The sequence below is a fragment of the Podarcis muralis genome, chromosome 15, assembly GCF_964188315.1.
Source record: "Podarcis muralis chromosome 15, rPodMur119.hap1.1, whole genome shotgun sequence".
Taxonomy (NCBI): Eukaryota; Metazoa; Chordata; class Lepidosauria; order Squamata; family Lacertidae; genus Podarcis; species Podarcis muralis.
In genome coordinates, this window is record NC_135669.1 from 16236444 (window position 1) to 16256801 (window position 20358).

Genomic DNA, 20358 nt, shown 5'->3' on the forward strand with positions numbered 1-20358 from the left:
GCCAGCTTGTAACAGATTTAAAAGTTCAGCATGCACGGGAGGCAGCCAAATTTGGGTACCTTTTTAGGGACGACAAATGTGGCACAAGGCATGCAACCCTGAGTTGCTGCAGCTTCTAGTGACGGCAGGACACCTCCAGCCATTCCAGTAAGCCTGCACAAATTGGTGCCCCCTCCAAGCCATCTCCCCCCCCCCCACTAACAGAGGCTGGAATTCAGGAAGGGTGTGGGGCAGAAAGGAAAGTAAATTATGAGAGAGAGAGCACATTTAAATGTGCAAATGCTGATCTAGCAATTTTAGGCAGCAATCTCACATCTGCAGTGGGCATTCCTTTCAGTAAATGATCTCAAAAGAAGAGGAGCGTTCAGGAGGAAGACCCCCAAAGAGGGGCAGCAGTTGAAAGCACAGCTGCAATGGCTATTGAAGTTGGGGTAATTTCTGGACAGAGAGTCAGCAGGCAGAACCCTTAACTGGTGAGTCTTCTGCTGGCTTAAGGGAAGTGATAGACATGGTAGGTCTGAGGGAGGTTGGAGTGCTGCTGCTGCTGCCGCTGCTGCCGCTGCTGCTGCAGTGGCTCCCAAACCTGCAAGGAACCATGACTCAGGGATTGTGCTGTGAAATAAAGAGCTGTAAAGCTGCCAGAAACTCACTGCAAGCACTTTGGGCACCAGCTCTGCATGGGGAGGGGAGGGAGCTGAATCCATCCTGGTGGTGGTGCAGGATTTCCACTGCAGAGAGCCAGCTCAGGTGGGACTCCTCTGAAGAGCAGCCAGGGCAATGACCCCAGAGTCAGCAAAAGGACTAGCGTTTTACAGTCCCTCTGCCTAACCAGAGGGCTGGCGGTTTGCATCAAAATGCCCCAGCATATCACATTCAAGGCTGTTTCTGTGTTGGTGTTTGTTGCCAGCAAGAGTCCTGCTTGAGGGGCATGGGGTGTGCTTCTGATGCAATGGTTAAGCAGGGAGATCTGAAAAGGTGAAACCCCACAGCAGCCTTTCCCAACCTGGTGCCCTCCAGATGGTTTTGGATGAAATGCCTAACACTCCCTGGCTAGGGCTGATCGGAGTTGTAGTCCAAACCATTTGGAAGGTACCATATTAGGGAAAGCCACTCCACCCAGGAACATGCACAGCTGCATTGCTCTCAAGGGAACCCAATACAGCACAGACCAGGTACCCACAAGGCTTCCCTAATAGGTACTGGCCTGCTTGGCTCAAGCATTCTTTCATGTAGAGAAGATGGGGTGGCATGTTCAGCACTGACGGATGAGCCATTGGACCTGCAAATATTTGTTCTTTCCTCCCACCTGTTCTTGCCTTTGGCACACTCTAGTATGGTCTGCCTTGCTCAGCACTTGGACCACAACCTGGGAATCTCACAGGTTGGAGATAGCCCTTCCCTCTCTTCCTTGTACCCAGGAAGACTTTGTCATCAGAGATATGTCCCCTCTGGACATTCAGCTTCCATTTTGCTAACATGGTTGATAGCCACAGCTGAATCAAGCCTCCACGAAGTCCTTAAAAAGCCATCTGCTTTTTGCCACTACGTAGTAGTCATGACTGGTCTCTGTGAAAGTGCCCTTCGCTTGAGCAGAGCGGGTTATTCCTTTTCAGGTCCGCCCCTCTCTTTGGGAAGAGGAGCCCCTCGCCTAGGCAGACTGCCCTTCTCTTCTATCTCCCTTTTTAGAAAACAATTTGCACCTTGATGGGAAGGTGGGGGCTGTTTATGCCTCATCCATGCCAGGTGCGAAGGCTGACTTTGCCTGACATGAGCCACCACGGTGCCCTCTCTGTGTGCTCTCTCTGATTGATCACAAGGTGCAAAAATAGAAGTGGGCCAAGGAGTAAGCCCAGCAGGTGTTCAGAAAAGTGCTGACTTAGCTACGTCCTCCAGGAGAGTGGAAATCAGGACATCCCAGAAGATGTTTTGGTCCAGGAGTGGGGGCTGGGAATTTTCCCACGTCGGTGCAGAGAAAGTTTTCCTTGGACAGGGATAAATCTCTAACCTCCAAAAGACATTAATTCCAGATGCTGTGGTTGTTTCAAAGGAATTGGAAAGCTCCTCTGTACATGCTCGACAAAACTGTTGTCTTTAGCACGCTGGGTTCCAGCACAGAGCTATGCCTGACTCAGATGACATTCTGTAGGTGGGCCAACCATGACGTGAGCTTCTTCCCACCCCAGTCTCCCCTCCCCCACCAACTGCCCAACATGCACAGAGTCGCATCACAGGTCCTCCCCCCTCCCCTGCCCTCCCAGAGCACTCCCCCACCTCCACCAAGTTTGGCACCCCTTCCGAGGTGATGTTGAAATGCAGAAGGCTTTGGAGTGTCTCCTTTCTGCTGAGCTGCACATAAGGTGGAGGGTTTGGTTTCAGGAAAATCCAAACATCCCTAGATCTGGAGCTGTCAGCTTCTGCAGACAGGTGTCACCTTCCCAGAGTAGCAGGAAACCAGAGATCCGGGCTTCTTCCGGCTGGAGTAGGTAGGCCAGAGGGTGGTGGGAGACTCATGTTTCCAGGGCTATTCTGAGACCATGGGGTAGGCAGACAAGCAGCAGAGTCAAACCAGGCTGCTCCTTACCCTCTGCCTGCCCTTGGTGGCTTTGAGACACCTTGACCACTGCCTCCTCCCCTGGAGCTTTCTCTTCCCAAGAAATGACCCCTTTCTGCAGAGACTGGAGTGGCTCCCCATCACCTCACCTGAGCCTCTCCTTTGTGGACAGAATGGAAAAGGCTGCGTGAGTGTGTGGACTCCCGAAAGCCTCCATTGCTGCTGAGGATGCAAGTGAGGTTATACAGCTCTTCCCCCAAGGTGGCTGTAGCCTCTAGAAGTCCTCCCCCCTCCCCCCACAGGCAGAGCTTTGGGGGCCCTCAGGTGGGCATTTTATTGTGGGTAAAAAGGTAAAGGTGAAGGACCCCTGGACGGTTAAGTCCAGTCAAAGGTGACTTTGGCGTTGCAGCACTCATCTCGCTTTCAGGCCAAGGGAGCTGGCATATGTCCATAGACCGCTTTCCGGGTCATGTGGCCAGCATGACTAAACCGCTTCTGGCATGACGGAACACCGTGATGGAAACCAGAGTGCACGGAAACACTGTTTACCTTCCCGCCGCAGTGGTACCTATTTATCTACTTGCACTGGCATGCTTTCGAACTGTTAGGTTGGCAGGAGCTGGGACAAAGTATTGGGAGCTCACCCCATCGCAGGGATTCAAACCGCCGACCTTCTGATCAGCAAACCCAAGAGACTCAGTGGTGCAATTAGTGGTGAATTTGTTCTGCTTTACAGTATTAGGTGTTTTGTGATGTTTCCTTGAAATTACCACATTATTGCTATCTGGAGGGGCTATAGGATACCAGAAGCAGAACAAGAACAAACTCAAGCATTTGCGGTATGAAAAGTTGAGGATAGTGACAGGTTATGCGCTGACTGGATATGAAGCCTCAGAACTTTTGCACACAGAAATAATATTGTTGCACACCACCCCAATATCTGCCAAGCAGTAGCACGATTTGAGAGGTTCCAGGCTCATATTTCCATTGTGAATTCAGGGCATGGAAGTGACTGCAATGTTTTCAGATATTTGGTTTATTTTACACCTACGTATGTACACCTAAAGTCTTCCATGGAGGGGCTACAGAACATTACCGTATATCCCAAGTGTCTCTCATTGCCCCTCTCATAGCTTCAGCAAGCTTGGGTTTTAAAGCAGCAGTCAGGCATGGCTCTGATCTCTCAGTGCAGCCTCCTCCAGCCAGCACCAACATGGAGTTCTGGTCTGCCAGCAACTTTTTGGAGGTCTGCCCTTGGTTCCTGTTCTTCCCAGAACACCTTGCAGAAAAACCCAAACTCCTACAAAAAACAACGTGCATCATTTCTCTGCCACCTCATACCCTCCCCGCCACCTGTGGCAACCACAGACCTGAGCACCTTCTTTGATATATAGGACATCCACACCTGTTGTCATGCTGGCTTATCCCAAGCGCTGAGCTTGTGACCCCAAACTTTATTGCAACAATGCTTGGCATCCCCCTTTAACATTCCCAGTATTAGCTAAATTCTGATATTAATTCCTTATATTCACTAACCAGAAATCTAGGATAATACTGAAAGCAGGGTTGTGTGTGACCAGCACAAATCATCCTACAGGTGTAATTGAAAATGGGTGTCTGGACTCAGAGGAACTCAAAGTTGCATGATCTCACCTTGTCTCAAAGAAACTATTATTATTATTATTATTATTATTATTATTATTATTATTATTATCATCATCTATATACTGCTCTATACCCAGGGTTCTCAGGGCAGTTCACAGAATAAAATCAAGATATAAAAACATAAAATACCTAATAAAAATAGAAACAATAACCCAATAAAGGTAAAGGTAAAGGTACCCCTGCCCGTACGGGCCAGTCGTGTCTGACTCTAGGGTTGTGCGCCCATCTCACTTAAGAGGCCGGGGGCCAGCGCTGTCCGGAGACACTTCCGGGTCATGTGGCCAGCATGATGAAGCTGCTCTGGCGAGCCAGCACCAGCGCAGCACACAGAAACACCGTTTACCTTCCCACTAGAAAGCGGTACCTATTTATCTACTTGCACTTAAGGGTGCTTTCGAACTGCTAGGTGGGCAGGAGCTGGGACCGAAAGACGGGAGCTCACCCTGCTGTGGGGATTCGAACCGCCGACCATGCGATCGGCAAGCCCTAGGCGCTGAGGTTTTATCCACAGCGCCACCCGCGTCCCTAATAACCCAATAGTCGTCCCCCCCACCCAAAAAAAAAAACATTTTAAAAGGGCATAGGATGTAAATGGGATCAAGCAAAGGCCTGGTTAAAAAGGAACATTTTGGCCTGGTGCCTAAAGGTGTACAATGAAGGTGCCAGGTGAACTTCCCTGGGGAGTCATGGGCCAGTCAGAAACGCCCCCACTGGGGGGTTCAAGTCCCTGCTCCACCCTGGGCTCACTGGGGTAAACTGCTGGACTCAGATCTCCTCAGCAGGGAGGCCTTTCTCTGCAAACAGATGCTTTGAATCAGAAGATGGAATGCCCTAGCCATACAGAAGAAACAGCTCTCCCCAATTCCCCACCCTATCAGCAATATAGAACTTTGGGGTGGGGTGCGCACACTCTCTGCATTGCCAAGCTTCAAAACAATAGCCTCAAGACGTTTTAAATGTCCAAAGTTCTTTTTTCAACCCCGCCCCCCAAATAAAAGCCCTTCATTGACCTCTTAAAAACAGAATGCTTCCTACCCCAAAATAGAAAAAAAAGTGAATTGTTTTTGCCACAAAGAAATGGGCTTAAATTTGATTCAGGGGTCTGCCACAGCAGACTTCTTTGAGCGCCATGGCTAAGACTCAGGTAATGAAATGCCTCTGACCATGTGCAGAGTTACTTTCGCCACCTAGGTATAATGGGAAACAGCTTTCCTAATTCATAAGCATAGGTGTATGAAAGGAGAAAGGCCGAAGCCCAGAGCAAGAAGACAGGCAATCATAGAATTGGAAAGTTGGAAGTAACCCTGAGGGTCCTTGCAATGCAGGAATATGCAGCTGTCCCAAATGGGAATCGAACTTGCGACCTTGGTGTTACCAGCCCCACGCTCTAAGGAAAGACCTGCCCACCTCCCATCTAGGTGGTCGGTCTGGTGCGGTGGGGTCTGCGGGAGGCAGCACTTCGGCCCTTTCAAATGCAGGCGGGGGCGGAGGAAGGCACTTATCTGATTATAAAGGCTGGGTCACCCTCTCCACTGAACAGCTGAGGGTGAATTCAAGGCCATTTAGCAGTTTTGTCCTGCGCATCAAGAGCCGTGGCAGTTGCCATCCCTCGGTAGGCTGAATGGGTTGTGGCCTCTCCCCCCCCTCCGCCCCCCCCCCCGCGCGCCCAAGTGCTGATATGGCAGAAAAGGTCCCGGGCAAGGAGGCTGTAGGCCAAGCTGCGCCTGTGTGCGGACCCAGGCGGGCGCTGCACCTTCAGAGCACTTATTCTTTCCCACGCTCCTTCCTCCAACCCTGAAACTCAGGGACTGAGCAGTGGGGGCGTCATTCTCCGCCCAGGAACTTTCCTGGCTTCTCTCTCTCTCTCTGTCTCTCTCTGACTTTCCTTCTGTGGACGGGACGAAGGAACCTGCAAGAAGAGCAAATAAGGAGTGCAAAGCCACCTTAGAGCGTTGCTGCTAGGGCCCTGCAACGTGCCCTCGAGCTGTCTTTTCCCAGAGAAACTGGCCAAAGACAGATGGTGACTCTGCAAGCTCCGGGCAAAGGAGCGGGAAGCGCTCACCGACGGAGCGGGCAGAAGGGAAGGAGCCGATCATGCCTGAGCCAAAACTGGGCGGCGGCGGGCGGTAGAGGGTGCTGTCCAGCCGGCTTTGGTCCCACTCTGCGTCCCGGGGCGGAAAGTGCGGCGTCTGTCCAGGACCACCCCGTCGGAGGCCAGCGAGATCGCGGATCAGCGCGCCGGTGCCCCGCCTTCCGCGGGGGTCTCGCGGTTTCCCAGCGACAAGGAGAGGAGGAGGAGGCTCCCCCTCACTCGGGAATTGTTGGCCAGACGAGGCCCAGGACTCGGGAACTGCGAGATAAGCCGCCAGCAGGAGCAAGACTGTCGAACCTGGCGCTTTTCGCTGTGCGCCCTCTGGAGAACAGCAGACTCTCTGGCTCGCCTCGCCTTCATCCCCACGTTCGCGAAAGTGGCTGGAAAAGCGAGCTCGCTGAGAGGACTGGAAGCTGGAGGCAGCTCCCTGGCACGGATAGGGATGGCCTGGCCACCCCACCCCCGGGCTGCGTTGCCTAATGGTTAACTTGTGCGGCGCTCTATGGAACACACGCGGTTGTCATAGACAGAAGGGAGCCAGCGGTCAGGTTAGCATGATTTCTTTCTCATTTCCCCCTCCACCTTCGGTGCTTAAAATTGTGTTCCCTCCCCTCGGCACAGTATCCACCGGTGTTGGCTGATAATTTCAGAAGTACTAAACTACAAACTACCCTTGCTGAAGTCAGGCATTGGCTGGGTGGGTGTGGGTGTAGGTGGGTGGGTGGGTGGGTGTGTCCTTTGACTGGAGGGATTCGAGGGAATAATGTTCCCGCCGCCCCGCTCCGCCCTATCCCAGGTAGCTGACGCCTGTCCTTAAAAACTTTGCAAGCAGCTGCTCCAGACGCAAAACCCGCTTCCCCAGCTGAGAGCAGACTCCTGCTACCCGGTGCCTGCCACGCCCCCAGCGCGCTCCTCTTTACGCCCATTCCCTGAGTCCACAGAGAAGAAGCTTGCTCTTCGCCAGGTGTTCCGCTTCTTCCGACGCCAAGACGCAGACCATCCTCCGCCCGCTTTGGCTCAAGAGAGAGGCAGTCCGGCTGGTTCCGACAAGGATGGGCGGCGGAATGAACCTTCAGGCACCACCGTAAGAAAACCATTTAGGGCAGGCGATGACTATTCGGTTGCAAAGGAAAGGCATTCTGCACATGTTCAGAGGCACGATCATCTTTATTATTTAATATGCTCTGGATGTAAGCCCTGCCCTAGGCTTTGTGTTGGGGTGAGGCGGACTAGGCGGCCTTCAGGATCCTAGGATCCTACAAACCAGGACCCCGCAGAGTTGCCCGGTCTATGCTCGTGAAGCTGAGGTCTCCCCACTGCCCAGCTGTCCCGGGAAAGAGGCGGAGCTACGCCTGTTCTGAGCTGCGCGCTCTGTTTTATTTCCCTGGACTCCGATTCCCCGAGACAGACCCAGGCATTAAAAATGCTTACTCCCAACATAGCAGCAGCAGCACAGCGAAAATACAAACAGCCAATGTGCAAAGTATGGTCAACGAAATCGTTTCCTGACTATGTACATGTGTATAGGTATGCGTTATCTGTATATTTGTTTTCCTGCGTACGCACGAAAAGAGCAATAAAACATTCCATACTGTGGCTTTGGTTGAGAACCAAACGGCAAAATTTGGCAAAACAATAAAGAACAGGAAGGTGGCGGCAGGGGGCGCCGTCGAGCTGCCGGGTGGCGAGAGCAAGAGGCGTCTGCGTCTCCCCTGGGTGTGTTTGGGGGGGGGGGGGGATATCGAGCCACGGGTCCGGGGAAAGTCAAGCAAGAACCAAAGGCAGCTCCAGGCCCTGGAACCAGCCGACGAGGTGCCCTTAGCCGGCCTGCCCTGCACTCTCCCCCACCCGCGTTTCAGACGAGGGACTCCGGGGAGAAGAACCATCACCCCCTTCTCCAGAGGGGATGCTAGTGGTGTGGGATGCGTTGATAGAGCAGCAAGTACAACATTTTCCTGTTGCCCAGAATGGACACACAGGGGGAAGTGGCTCCAGACAGGGAGGGCTTCCTGTCATATCTGCTCTGGAGCCTCCTCTCCCTGTGGGTGACCAGGTGGATGGGCGTGACGCTAGCTGTCCATGTAAAAGAGCTAGCCATGCAGCTATCATCCCTTTTCCTCTTTTGGATCTTCACTTCTGGATCCCTACTGCTCCTGGCTCTTAGCCAGCACATGGCACATCCTTACAGAGGATGGAGACCTAACTCGGACTTAACTTTTCTCTACAAATGTAACTCTAGCCACAAGATAAAGCCTGCCTTCAGATTACTGCTGTGAACTGGACGTGAGAAAAAACCTGTTATTTTTCAAGAAGACTGTGCTGCGTTATTCTTATTTTAAAAGGGAAATAAAGGGGAAATTTACCAGGAACAAGCCAGACTGGATTGCTTAATTAAAAGACTCTAGCGAATCATCAACTTGCTTCCAATAAGTTGCAAAGGGACTGCGCTCTGCTGTTTGCTCACTAGGGTGAGTGAGGAGGGATAATATCAAAACAATATATCCTCTCCTACCTTCCTAAACATTCCCACAAGTGGTGACCCGACCCCCCCCCCACCAAAAGCTGGCTCCATTGTCAGGGGAGACGAGAGCACCACCTTGTGGCCTGCTTAGCAGAGAACGAGCCAATCGCAGCAAGGCAGAAAGGAACGGAGCAGAGCCTTGGCCCGGCCAGATGGGAGAAGGATGGGAGAAGCAAAAGGACTTTGGGGGATTCACTGCCCTGCCTTTTTGTCCCCAGGTGCGACAGTGAGAGAAAACCGAGAGCCCCTTGAAGGACGGCAGGGTCATGCACGGGGCCCAGGGTTGGTGGACGATGTCCGGGCCTGGAGCCCAGCTGCGGCTGAGAGGAAGAGGCACCCAGGAATTGCCTGCTTCGGAGCCAAGGACGCAGCAAGCACCGAGGGACCTGATCCAGCTCTGCTCCCCTAGAGCCCTGGTAAAGTTTACAGCAAGAGGCTGACGGGCACTGCCAGGTAAGTGCGCTCTACCGAAAGGAAAGCCGGAGCGTGGAGTGGGGAGGACAAGGCAGACAAGCCCAGGATCTTGCCCCTCCATGAGATCCAGACCTCTCCTCCGCCAGGGCCCTTCAGGAGCGCTCCTCCCAGCAGAAAGCATAGTCGCCCACCCAAGAAGAAAAAGCATGGCGCGGGGCACAGGCAGCATGCTCTCAGGGAATAAACAAGCAGTCTCCCACCCGCCACCCCCCAAAAAAGCCTATTCCCAGAAAGACCCTCCCCCCAATTATGCTGGGCATAGGAAACATCAGGGGGTCGTGTGAGTTTGGATGGGGATCAGGGAATAGCTGACACGCGTGAGCTTGCAAATGCCGGTTCTGTGAGGGAGTGCAGAATGTGCCGCCCTTTCGACCTCCCCCTCCCGCCCCGCTGGCAGTGAGTTGCGTTTGGCAGTAGTGGGTTGTGCTTGTGGCTTCTGTAGAAGGAAGACGATAAGTGGCAGTTTCTGCATCGGAAGGGGGAACCTCTTTTCCCCCACCCCACCCCCTTCTCTTCCTGGGGCCAATGCTCCCTTTCAGCAGCAACACACACAAACACTCCCCCTGGCGTCCGCTCAGGAAGGGAAAAGATCCCCTCCAGCGGGCAGAGTTTCTCACGGGGTGCCCCAGGTGACCTGGTGGGTGGGGGCGGGCGCCGGGCAGAGAGGACCAACAGCAGGGGCAGGAGGAACAGGTCAAGACCTTCCCTGTGGCAAGTTGGGAGGCGAGCCCTCGCTCTCACCCCCCCCCCAAATCCTCCCTTTGCAAACCCCCCCCCCAACTTTTTAGCCCTGGAATTCTTCCACAGAGGAAGATCTGCTCTGCAGCGCCCTGCCCAGCTGCGTACAAGGTCTCAAAGGAGAGGCTTAAGTGGGGGAGGGAGGGACCTCGACACTTCTGACACCAGTGGAGAGTCTTTAGAGGAAGCTCATGGATGCGGGAGGACGGAAGGGCAGAGTGCAGGAGGGGACCATCCCGGGCCGCCGGGCACCGGTCTACTTGGTGCCTTCATCGGGGTTGCCCTCGCCGTCCGTCTTGCCCTCCTCCTCCGTCTTCTGGTCGTCCGTGTTCAACCTCTGCTGCTTCTTGCGCCGCACGCACTTGACAGCCACCAGCACCAGGATGACCACGGCCAGGAACCCTCCCACCGTGGCGCCCACGATCACGGCCACCGTCGAGTCCCGCTCGGGAGGTTCTGCGGAGGAGACACAGCCGAGACTAGTGGGGGACGGGGCTGAGGAAGGGCACGCGCAGCAGGCTTGATCCCCCGAGGGGGCTTGGAGAGAGGGGCTAGGGGAGCAGGGGTGTTCCCCGCCCAGGCTTTGCAGGAAGGTGGGCTTCTGGGGTGGGCGTGGCCTTTCTAGGACGCTGCAGCACAGCAGGTAAGAAAAGCGTGTTGTTGTGGGGTGGGTCCTAGGGGGAGAGGGAGACCATAGACGGCAGGCCTCCCGAAGGCTGACTGACCTTCGGTGATCACTATCAGGCTGATCTTGCCGTGTCCCTTCTGCCGGTCAGGGGGGTTCATGACGTAGCAGTGGTAGGTCCCTTCGTCGTCCAGCTGCACGTTGTGGAGGGTGAAGGAGACGTCGTTCTTGATGGGGTTCCCGGTGAACTCCACGCGATCCCCAAAGCGGGTCTGCTCCATAGGAACAATCTTCAACCTAAACTGTAGAAACTGGAGACGGGGGGGGGGGGCGTTAAGGAGCAGAGACTGCCGCAGTCCACGCAGGACGCTCTGGAGAGCTGCGACAAACTGATATATCACACCAGGGGAGCTATCTTGAATTGGGGGTACCCAGGAAAGCCCCGCCCCACATAATCGATCACATGAAGGGATCCACGCACACCATTTGAATAGCAATGCCCATTAACTTTGGTTGGGGGGAGCCCTCAAGTATTTTGTTGTGGAGGCAAAGACCCCTTGGCCCCTAGGACTTGGGCTCCTATGTATCACACACCCTTTTTAAAAAAAATAAAATAAAAACAGGCTTCAGTAGCAAAGACTATCCCTGGGACAGGTGGTTGCAATAAAACGCGTGCCTCTGAGCACATGCACGAGTGCATTCCGCTTGATCGTGGCTTAAAAGGGGCAGCAGAGCTCATCTGTTACAGCAAACACAACGAACAGAGTTCTGGAACCTTAAAGACTTGCTCATTTATTGTGGCAACAAGAAACTTAGGCCACAGTAGACGCTTGGCAGCTTCGAGTAGAATAAGTGCTACAGCCCGCTCGCTCCACACACATACATTCACAGGAACCGCATTTGGGGACGGGTTGCAAGGACTTCCAAAGTCCAGGCTCTGCCGCTAAGTTGTTGTTGCAGCGCCCTCTCAGCTGGGCACCCAGTGCAGGCGACCCAGTTTTGCACTCCCCTCAATCTGCCTCTGCGCCGCAGCATGCTTCGAGGAAGTGACCCGCCCAGCTCAGCTGCGGGCTGCAGACTCACCATCTCTTCGGTGCAGTTGTCGCATTCCTGGTATGTCCAGTTAAGGGAGAACTGCTTCTTCTCCACCCGGTAGCAGGAGTTGAAAGTGCAGGTGAGGCGGACGGAGGAGCCATTCAGGGCCATGATGGTGAAAGGCGCCGTGACCTCCATGCCCAGGCTGCTTGGCACTGCCGGAAGAAGAGGAGAACAGGGTAAGACAGGAGAGGCGAATCTACACCGGTCAGTCATAACTTTTAAAATGTGTTATAAAAATGTGACACCAGAGGGCGCTGCAGAGCAGCAATCAGTCCGCCATGAGAAATTGCATTGAGAGTTATATAGGGTTGTTGTTTTTTCTAATAGCCTTTATTTCATAGCATTTATACAGATCAGTGCAGATCCAGCCTCGCTTGATCTCCCACCCCACCCACCCATTACACACGAAGGGCAGCAACGTTGGGTCGGCAACCCCCCCCCCCTTTTTGGAGGAAGGCGGACTCTTGACAAAGGACCCTCTGGGAGTTGGTTGGTTTGTTTGTTTGTTTCCAAAGGAGAAAGTGCTCAAGACAGTTCTATATTAAGTGATCATTTAAAACGGGATCCCAACTGTACCGGAAAAACGTAGCTGGAGAATTTCATAGAACAAGCCTGACGGGATAGCTCAGTCAGTAGAGCATAAAACTCTGCACCTCAGGGATGTGGGTTCGAGCCCCACTTTGGGCAAAAGATCCTTGCATTGCAAGGGACTAGATGACCCTTGGGGTCCCTTCCAACTTGACAATTCTTTGATGGCCAGAGAAGTGGGACGAGCGACTCCTGGTTGCAATGTGGACCGCTCCTATTCAAGGCGCCAGGCAGTCAGTCCTGCCCCTTTCATCAGCACTCCATTAGGAACTTAAGAAACTGCATTTATACCGAGTCAGACCATTGGTCCATATAGGCCAGTACTGTCAACACTGACTGGCAACAGCAGCTCTCCAGGATTTGAGGCAGAGGCGTCTCCTCCTGGCCCTACCTGGAGATGCCCGCGGGGGTTGCTCCTGGGACCTTCTGCATGCAGCGCACATGCCCTTTCCAAACCTCCCCTCTCCCCTTGTTTTTCTCCCCCTCCCGCCAGCATTCTGGCCCAGTTATTTGGGATTATTCTTTTTTCTAAACGAGGTTTTTGGGGGGAGGGGGCGTCTGAAAACTTCCCCGCCAGCCTGAAGGCAGAGCGCTCCCCCTCTTGCGCGCGTTGCTGGAGAGGCTTTGGCTACGGAAGGACGCGCGCTGAGCTCCTGCGTCCGCCGCTGTTCCGTCCCGGCTACGGACGGCAAGAAGCCGGCCAACAGCTCCGCCGCTTCCGTTCTCCCTCTCCGTTTCTTCGCGCTCATCGCAGCAGTTCCTCCCAGGTCCCCCTGGCTTTGAAGGCAGATCTCCAAAAGGGTCTCCCCTCACCCTCACCTTCTTTATCGATCAGCCACGCGGGGGATCAAGGCGAGTTTAAAGCGTGAAACTGCAGATGCTCAGAATAGTTCAGTTTCTGATCAGGGCTGGCACACTATATTCTTTTTGTTTTGGCGTTAACAGATCAGGAACGTAGAAGGAATTGCAGAGGACGAAACGGCGGCTGGGGAGAGCGGGGAGATGCCTGGATTATGTACCTGTTCCAGGACTGAACTAGCAATACCTGCCACCACGTCTGGGGTCTGACATTCCCAGGCTGCACCACTGCTCCGAACCAAAGCTCCTTCCGCGTGGCCCTAAGACCCCACCTGAGTCACCCCCGAGGGGATAATCATGGCAGCGTGCGTGCCCGACTCTCCACCCTGGGCGCATGCTCAGGAGTAGAGGGATTTCTGCTGCCCCACACGGGTATGGGTGTCATTCTTCCCAATCGCTGCTGCAGCTGGGTGGCAGCCCTGGGGCTTTAAGGAGACGCCTGAGGCAGGCAGTCCAAGGTCAGCTTGTTTCTGTCAGTCCCTTTTGCTGACGGCTGGCAAACCGGTCTCCTGGCTGTTCCGAGGAGCCCTCAGTGCTGCAGAAGCTGCAGCCTCTGCAGTGCCTTGAATGCAGCAATTGCTGAGGCAGTTCCTGGCTCGTCAGATGCTACTGCAAAACTGGAACACATTCAACACACACCTCCCCCTCGCCGTACCCCGGGAGCCCCGAGGGGAAGACGGTGCACCCTTAGTTCAGCTGGGATCTGCAGCAGAGATCAGGGGGCTCCTCGCCGAGCTGGCTACCCAGAGCAGCGTCCTCTTCTCCCCACAAGCCCAGCCGCAGAAAGCCTGGCCTTTCTCCCCCTCATCCTTTCCAAAACTGTCGCCTTCGCGCTTTTTGCAGACCCTTCGCGCTCCTGTTTGGAGAGGCAGACCGGGCTGTGTGCTCGACCAGCGGGACACAAGCCTTGTAACGGAGGGGGCCGAGTAAGAAGGGGCTGGGAGTGGGGAGTAGCGAAGGCCCAGATCCAGTTCTGGCCCCGGGGTCCTAGGCGCACCCTCCTCGTCTCTTCTCTCCCACATGGAACTGGTGATCACGGACTGCTGTAGAAAGGTCGCGCCTGGCAGCAGGGAGCCACTGGTGGCTAAGTCGGCCTTTACAGAGGCCCTTTGGAAGGTGAGAGCAGGAGGAGCCACTGCTGGGCATCGCCAGCGGTGGCCAGGAAACCCTCGAAGGCTCCCACAAGGCTTCTGAGAGAAGCCCCTATGAATGCTGGGGAGTGGGCGCCGGCGCAGTATCCTAGGGGGTGGGAGGCAGTGGTTGGCCCCTGCTGAACCAAGAGGGGGTTCTCTTCCTGCGGAGTCGCCTGGTGGCAGCTGCATATCCCCCCCCCCACACACCCCACAGTCTAAGCGAGGGAAGAACCTGTGCCTCATTTTGGGAGGACCCAAGCAGGCGTGGGAGGGAGCAACTCTGGTCCCCAGGATAGGAGGCGGAGCAGCATCTGGCAACCCCGGCACAGCTGTGTGTGAGAGAGAGTGACCACATGCACACTGCCCTCAGCCGCTGCCCCCCGAGGCCCGGAGCGCTTTCCTCGGCATTGATATTCTCCGTTGCTGGCGACTGATCCGGCCAAAAATTGTGTAGCTCTGGCGAAGCACAGGCTCTGGCCGGTTCTTCCAGCAAATGCACTGAGGGGCGCTGGCCAGGAAAGGGCCCTCCCCGAAGGCGCCCCCCAAAGACGCTCCCCGCCCGCCCTGGAGCCAAGGCAAAGCGGCGCCTCCTTCTCCTCCCTGGAGCGCAGCTGTCAGTGGGACTGCGGAGCCGGGCAGATCCGCAGCGGCCCTCGCCAGATTGCAGCAGCAGCAGCCCCCTCCCCGCTGCTCCCCTCCTGCCTCAGCTCCCCATGCCAGGACCCCAGAAGCCACTTACCCAGCGCGAGGCAGAGGATGAGGAGCGCCAGGGCGTGCGTCTTCCGGGGCCGGGGGGCTTCTCGGCTCATCCTCCGGGCCTAGCGGGGAGAGGGGGAGGGGGCCGGGCGGTGCGCTGCTTGGCTTGGCTTGGCTTGGCTTGGGTGGAGGGGAGTGTCAAATGCGGGGTTTGGACTCGGAGGCATACATCATGTTCTGGAAGCTTTATGGCGAGGGCTCCAAGATGGCCGGCTGGAGGGTTTGGTGCTTCCCCTGCAGCCGCGGTTAAAAAACGGGGGGACACATCATTTCTGTGGTTGGCGAATCTCAGCAAAGGAAGTGGGAGGGCAGGAAACCCTTATGTGCCGGGAATGAGAGATGCTCCCAGCTTCCGCGGGGGCGGCGGGCTGGGGGAGAGCGGAGGATTAATCTCGACACCCCCTGCCTGCCCTCCCCGGGTTCTGGTCAGGGAAGGGTCATAGCTCAGGGGCAAAGCACCGCATTTGGACGCAGAAGGTCCCAGATCCAACCCACAGCAGCATCTCCAGGTAGGACTGAGGAAAGGCACCTGTCTAAAGACCCGGAGAGCATCTTCCCGCCAGAGCTGACTGGACCTGGACCCGGAGAAAGCAGTTGTCACTGTTGCTACGTTCTTGGGCTGCTGCTCTTTCCCAAAGAGCAGAGCCGGCGGCCGAAGTCAACTTCTCAGCCACCCGCTTCAGAGGGACGTCTTCTTGTCCTCCAGCCCAAACTATGCACGGAGTGCCTCCTGGAGCAAATGCCCATTTCAAGGGTTCCCTCCCCAAAACATGCTGAGCAGGAGGAGAAGGCTGGTAGGGGACCTTCGCGCGGGGGTGGGGGAAGAATTCCCTGCTCTGCAAATGATTTATTGCCTGACCCCTCAATTTGGTCCTGGGGGAGCCAAATGCATTTCATATTCCCAACTAAAGCAACACAACCCCGCGCAAGAGAGAGAGCAGAGCTGCTCCCCCCGACTGGCTATGGGACTCTTACGCGCGCGCACACCCCTTCCTCTTTTCGCAGCAACTACCCCAGCGACTGGGCAGGGAGGGCGAGAAGGGTCAAGAGTATCAATTTAGGCATCCCAGTGTGCATTAGGTAATCCAGCTGCTCTTCCCCATCCCCCACCGCGCGCAATCGTCCAGGAGGACAGGAAGTGGCGCGGCAGCATGCTCCAGGCGAGTAGGTGGCAGGGAATGGATGGATGCTCTCGCGCCTCTTCCACAGCAAGCAAACAAGACAGACCCCACGCCACCCTCTCTTCTCCCCTCCACCAAGCGCTGTTTCCCACGGCTGCTTCCTCCCCCTCCCAGTTGGCCCTGAGCTGCCCAGTCTGCGTTGCCAGTGGGAGCTGCTGGGGACCAGTCGGGACAGGGAGCCAGCGGCGAATCAAACGCCCCGCTCCCCATACAAACACACTGCAGGCTCCGAAGGCCTCCCCACCCACAAGTGAATGTGGGCCGGGCGAGGCTCCCCCGGAGCTGCCTTGGCTATCCTGCTTCCTTCCTTGGGCACTGGCTGAAGTGTCGGGTGCGGAGAAAGAGCTCCCTTAACTTCTCCGCTTTCTGGACGCTCCAAGCGCGCCTTGCTGCAGCTGCTGGGAAATGTCGGAGGGCGGCAACGCGAAACCAAAGAATACAGCCGGCTGCGCTTCTGCACAGGCTCTGGGTGGCGTCTCCCGGGTCCGCTCAGAAAGAGCCCGCGCAGAGAGGGCTCTGGCAGTGTTGTGGGTACGCTTTGGACTGGTCTCTCATCTGCTGGGGCTGCTTAGGGGTGAAGGAAGAGACTTGGCTACTGTGGGGAAGGGGAGCGAGGAAGGGACTGTTGAGCCGCTCCAAGCGCCAGCGCAGCGCCTCGCCGGCCTATCCCAGAGTCACGTCTTTCTACTGGGGCGCTATCCATAGTCCTGATGCAAGCGGCCTCCCGTCACTCTCGCCTTCCTGATAGAAAGTAATGGTGAGCTGGGCTCATCCTGCGCAGGAAGGAGAGGGCACCGAGCCACCAACCTCAGTCTGCACCTGCCTGCCTTCTTCTTGACATCTATCCGGTTTTGTCTTTTCAGGGGGGATGGAGACAAACACAGAATTAGTTGTCTTCTGTTCTGCAAACTGTTATCCTTCCAATCTTCCACCCTGGCAGTCCTAATGGGCATCAGACCCCAGTGGCTTCTGAGTCCAGATGGTTTCACTGGCTATTAACCCCAGGTGGAGGTGTTCATACACCTACTAGAAAGAGGAGAATTTTGGGTCTATCACTCATGCTCCTTATGCACTGGGCTAGGCAAGGAGGGCTAAGGAAGCTGGAGAATGGCCCAGCTCTGTTGGCTGTGTGTACCTGACTTGTCTGAGGCCCTTCAAATCTACCCTGTTGGGCTCAGCCAAATCCGATGCACAGGGCTAGTACAGTGATACCTCAGGTTAAGTACTTAATTCGTTCCGGAGGTCCGTTCTTACCCTGAAACTGTTTTTAACCTGAAGCACCACTTTAGCTAGTGGGGCCTCCTGCTGCCGCTGCTCCGTCGGAGCACAATTTCTGTTCTCATCCTGAAGCAAAGTTCTTAACCCGAGGTACTATTTCTGGGTTAGCGGAGTCTATAACCTGAAGTGTATGTAACCTGAAGTGTATGTAACCCAAGGTACCACTGTATATAAGTCATATCTAGTAGTCACTGATAGCCCTATCCTCCATTAATTTGACAACAGTGACAGTACACTGACTTCTAGGGTGTTTTGCGCTCACAGAGACTGCCCATCACTACCATCCTGGGCAGGTTCCAACTGGCCCCCTCTGAAGTAGATCCCGCTGCACTTACTCCTCCTTAAATTTAAGGAGCACTTCATTAATATTTCAAGGCACTCTCCTTTACCAGGACAACCTGCGCAGCCCAATTCTGCAAAGTCAGAGCAGACTTGCAGCTGAGTCAGTCCCTTACGCTCGCGAAAGGAGTCCTACGTCCTAAAAGGCAATTGGCAGAGGCCTGGAGTCCCAAGGGGCAGAACCAGCCCCCCTCCCAGAAGTTTGGCACTGTCTTCCAAAGGACAGGGAAATGTGGCTTAATGGGTTTGCTAGGTCCACCGTAGTCCCACCCTGAAAGACGTAGTATCCCTCTGCATGATAACAACCGCCGGGATGACAAGAGGGCAGGGTGCTATTTCTCCCATGTCCCGCTTGTGTGTTTCCCATTGAGGCACCCGGTTGGCCACAGGGAGAACAGATGTTTGTACCAGATGGGCCCCCATTGGCCTGATCCAGTTGTAATATTACCTGCTGAGATTACCCTTGGTGGACTAGGAAGCTTTGGCCATTTTCACTCTTAAGGCCATTTCTGTAGGGATGTGAATGGATGCTAGGAGAGGGTATAGTTATTATATTTTATCCTTCCTCACAATTGTTAAATTTCAGAGTGCATCCCTTTGCAGCTTAAAAGGGAAGCTTAGATAGGTTAGTTTTAATCTTTTTAGTTTAAGTAAAGTTTAGTTTAGTTTAGATTTAAGGTGCTGGTTTTGACCTTTAAAGCCCTTCACGGCCTAGGACCCTTGTACCTACGGGGCCGTCTCTCCCAGTATGCACCACGGAGGACCTTAAGGTCCATAAATAGCAACACCCTAGTGGTCCCGGGCCCTAAGGAAGTTAGATTAGCCTCAACCAGGGCCAGGGCCTTTTCAACACTGGTGGAACGCTCTGCCTCATGAGACCAGGGCCCTGCAGGATCTGATTTCTTTCCACAGGGCCTGTAAAACAGAGTTGTTCCACCTGGCCTTTAGCTTGGAGCCAATTTGATTCCCTCCCCCTCTTTCTTTTTCCTTTCTCCTCCTGTGATGAGGCTGCATTTTAACATTTTAATGTTTTAATGTTGCATTTTAATCTTGTTTTTAAGTTGTATTCATTCAATTTGTTTTTATTATTGCTTGTTAGCCACCCTGAGCCCGGCCTTGGCTGGGGAGGGCGGGGTATATAAATAAAAATTATTATTATTATTATTATTATTATTATTATTATTATTTAATCCAGGGTGCTTTAAGGCAGACTGGATTCTCCTGGTATTTCATCCTTTTCTCCCCTCCAAAACAACAATCACAGAGTCTTGTAAAAGGTAAAATACCATATTTTCCCATGTATTGCCCTCATGTATTTGGGGGACTCAAAATTAAGAAAATGGGGGGAGATTGCCCCTGTGTATAAGACTAACCCCCCTTTAAACATTTTTTTTGGGGGGGGGAAATACAACCTAGTCTTATACATGGAAAAGTACAGTAATATTCTGCTAGTTTTGATTTTGTTAGTTTTTTGTGGTGTGCTTTTTGTTTTCTGTGAATTCTCATTGTTTGGGCCTAAACCCTGTATATTTTATAGACTTATTTATTATTTCAGGTATGACTATACTACTTTTCATCAGAAAGAATCACCAAGCAATTTACCAAAAATTAAAATTAAATGCAATATAGAAAACCTCAAAATCCATAAATACAATATAGAAAACATCAAACTCCTAACATAGAATTCTACTCAATCATAACAAAAGAAAGAAATCCCTATGGAAAACCGCATTTTAAAATTTCCTGCTCTCTGCCGCCATCTGGTGTTGCACATTTATAGCACATTCAAATAACTGTTTCTTTACTAATGAGGCTGAGTCCAAACTCTTGGCAGTTACGGATTTCATAAAACTCTCAGTACATCCACAAAGACATACTACAATACCAGCAATCAAATGCTATGAGGCTAAAATCACATTTAATCTGGGAATATACAAAATTTACATGGCAGTACATAACAAAAGTGACATTCCTTGTCTAGAACAGAAGTTTAAAAAGAAATGTGAAGTGGGAGAAGTAACATAATAAAAATGTGTAAATGGGACAGAAGTCTAACACTGCAATTCATGCATATCCACTCAGAGGCAAGTTCCATCAAGTTCAATAAGGCTTACTCCCAAGTAAACACACACAGGACTGCAGCCAAAATAAATTGTTATGCTAAAAGAACTTAATTAACTGACTTCCTCCTTCCAGGACTATGGGTCAAAAGTTTGTAACTTCCCCATAGTTATAATAACTTTCCATCAAACATGATGCAACTTGAATTGGGCATTATGTAATTACAACTATTTCACAAGGAATTCTGTTTTTGAGAAAGCAAACTTCTGCTTGTAAATTGAAACCGACTGTAAATTCTTAAGGTGTGAATCATGTCATCCCATAAGCATGCAGAGATCTGGTTTCTATCAGAAGCTTGAAGAAAGGACATATTATGTTGTTGATGGGTTATTTGCCACTT

General features: G+C 53.4%; 2 protein-coding genes across 2 annotated transcripts in view; one reads left to right on the forward strand and one right to left on the reverse strand.

The window, feature by feature from the left end:
• Positions 1-7456: 7456 nt before the first annotated feature.
• SCN2B (sodium voltage-gated channel beta subunit 2) lies at positions 7457-15357 on the reverse strand. The gene is made up of 4 exons (XM_028708294.2): positions 15083-15357; positions 11750-11916; positions 10767-10977; positions 7457-10497 (listed from the first exon to the last, which is right to left on the reverse strand). Exons 1-4 carry the CDS (start codon positions 15150-15152, stop codon positions 10298-10300), a joined length of 648 nt encoding a protein of 215 aa, XP_028564127.2. The 5' UTR covers positions 15153-15357; the 3' UTR covers positions 7457-10297.
• Positions 13020-20358, forward strand: part of ATP5MG (ATP synthase membrane subunit g) — a 73006-nt gene continuing 65667 nt past the window's right edge. Inside the window, exon 1 of the mRNA XM_077919743.1 lies at positions 13020-13024. The gene's annotated coding sequence lies outside the window, so the exon portion shown is untranslated. The remainder of the gene's footprint in view (positions 13025-20358) is intronic.

What these genes read in the sequence shown, in the direction of transcription:
- SCN2B (XM_028708294.2), bottom strand. Translation starts at nt 15,152, where the DNA reads ATGAGCCGAGAAGCCCCCCGGCCCCGGAAGACGCACGCCCTGGCGCTC. An exon ending in CATCCTCTGCCTCGCGCTGG is followed by an intron (nt 11,917 to 15,082) that starts GTAAGTGGCTTC and finishes TTCTTCCGGCAG; the next exon opens with TGCCAAGCAGCCTGGGCATG. An exon ending in CCTGATAGTGATCACCGAAG is followed by an intron (nt 10,498 to 10,766) that starts GTCAGTCAGCCT and finishes TCTCCTCCGCAG; the next exon opens with AACCTCCCGAGCGGGACTCG.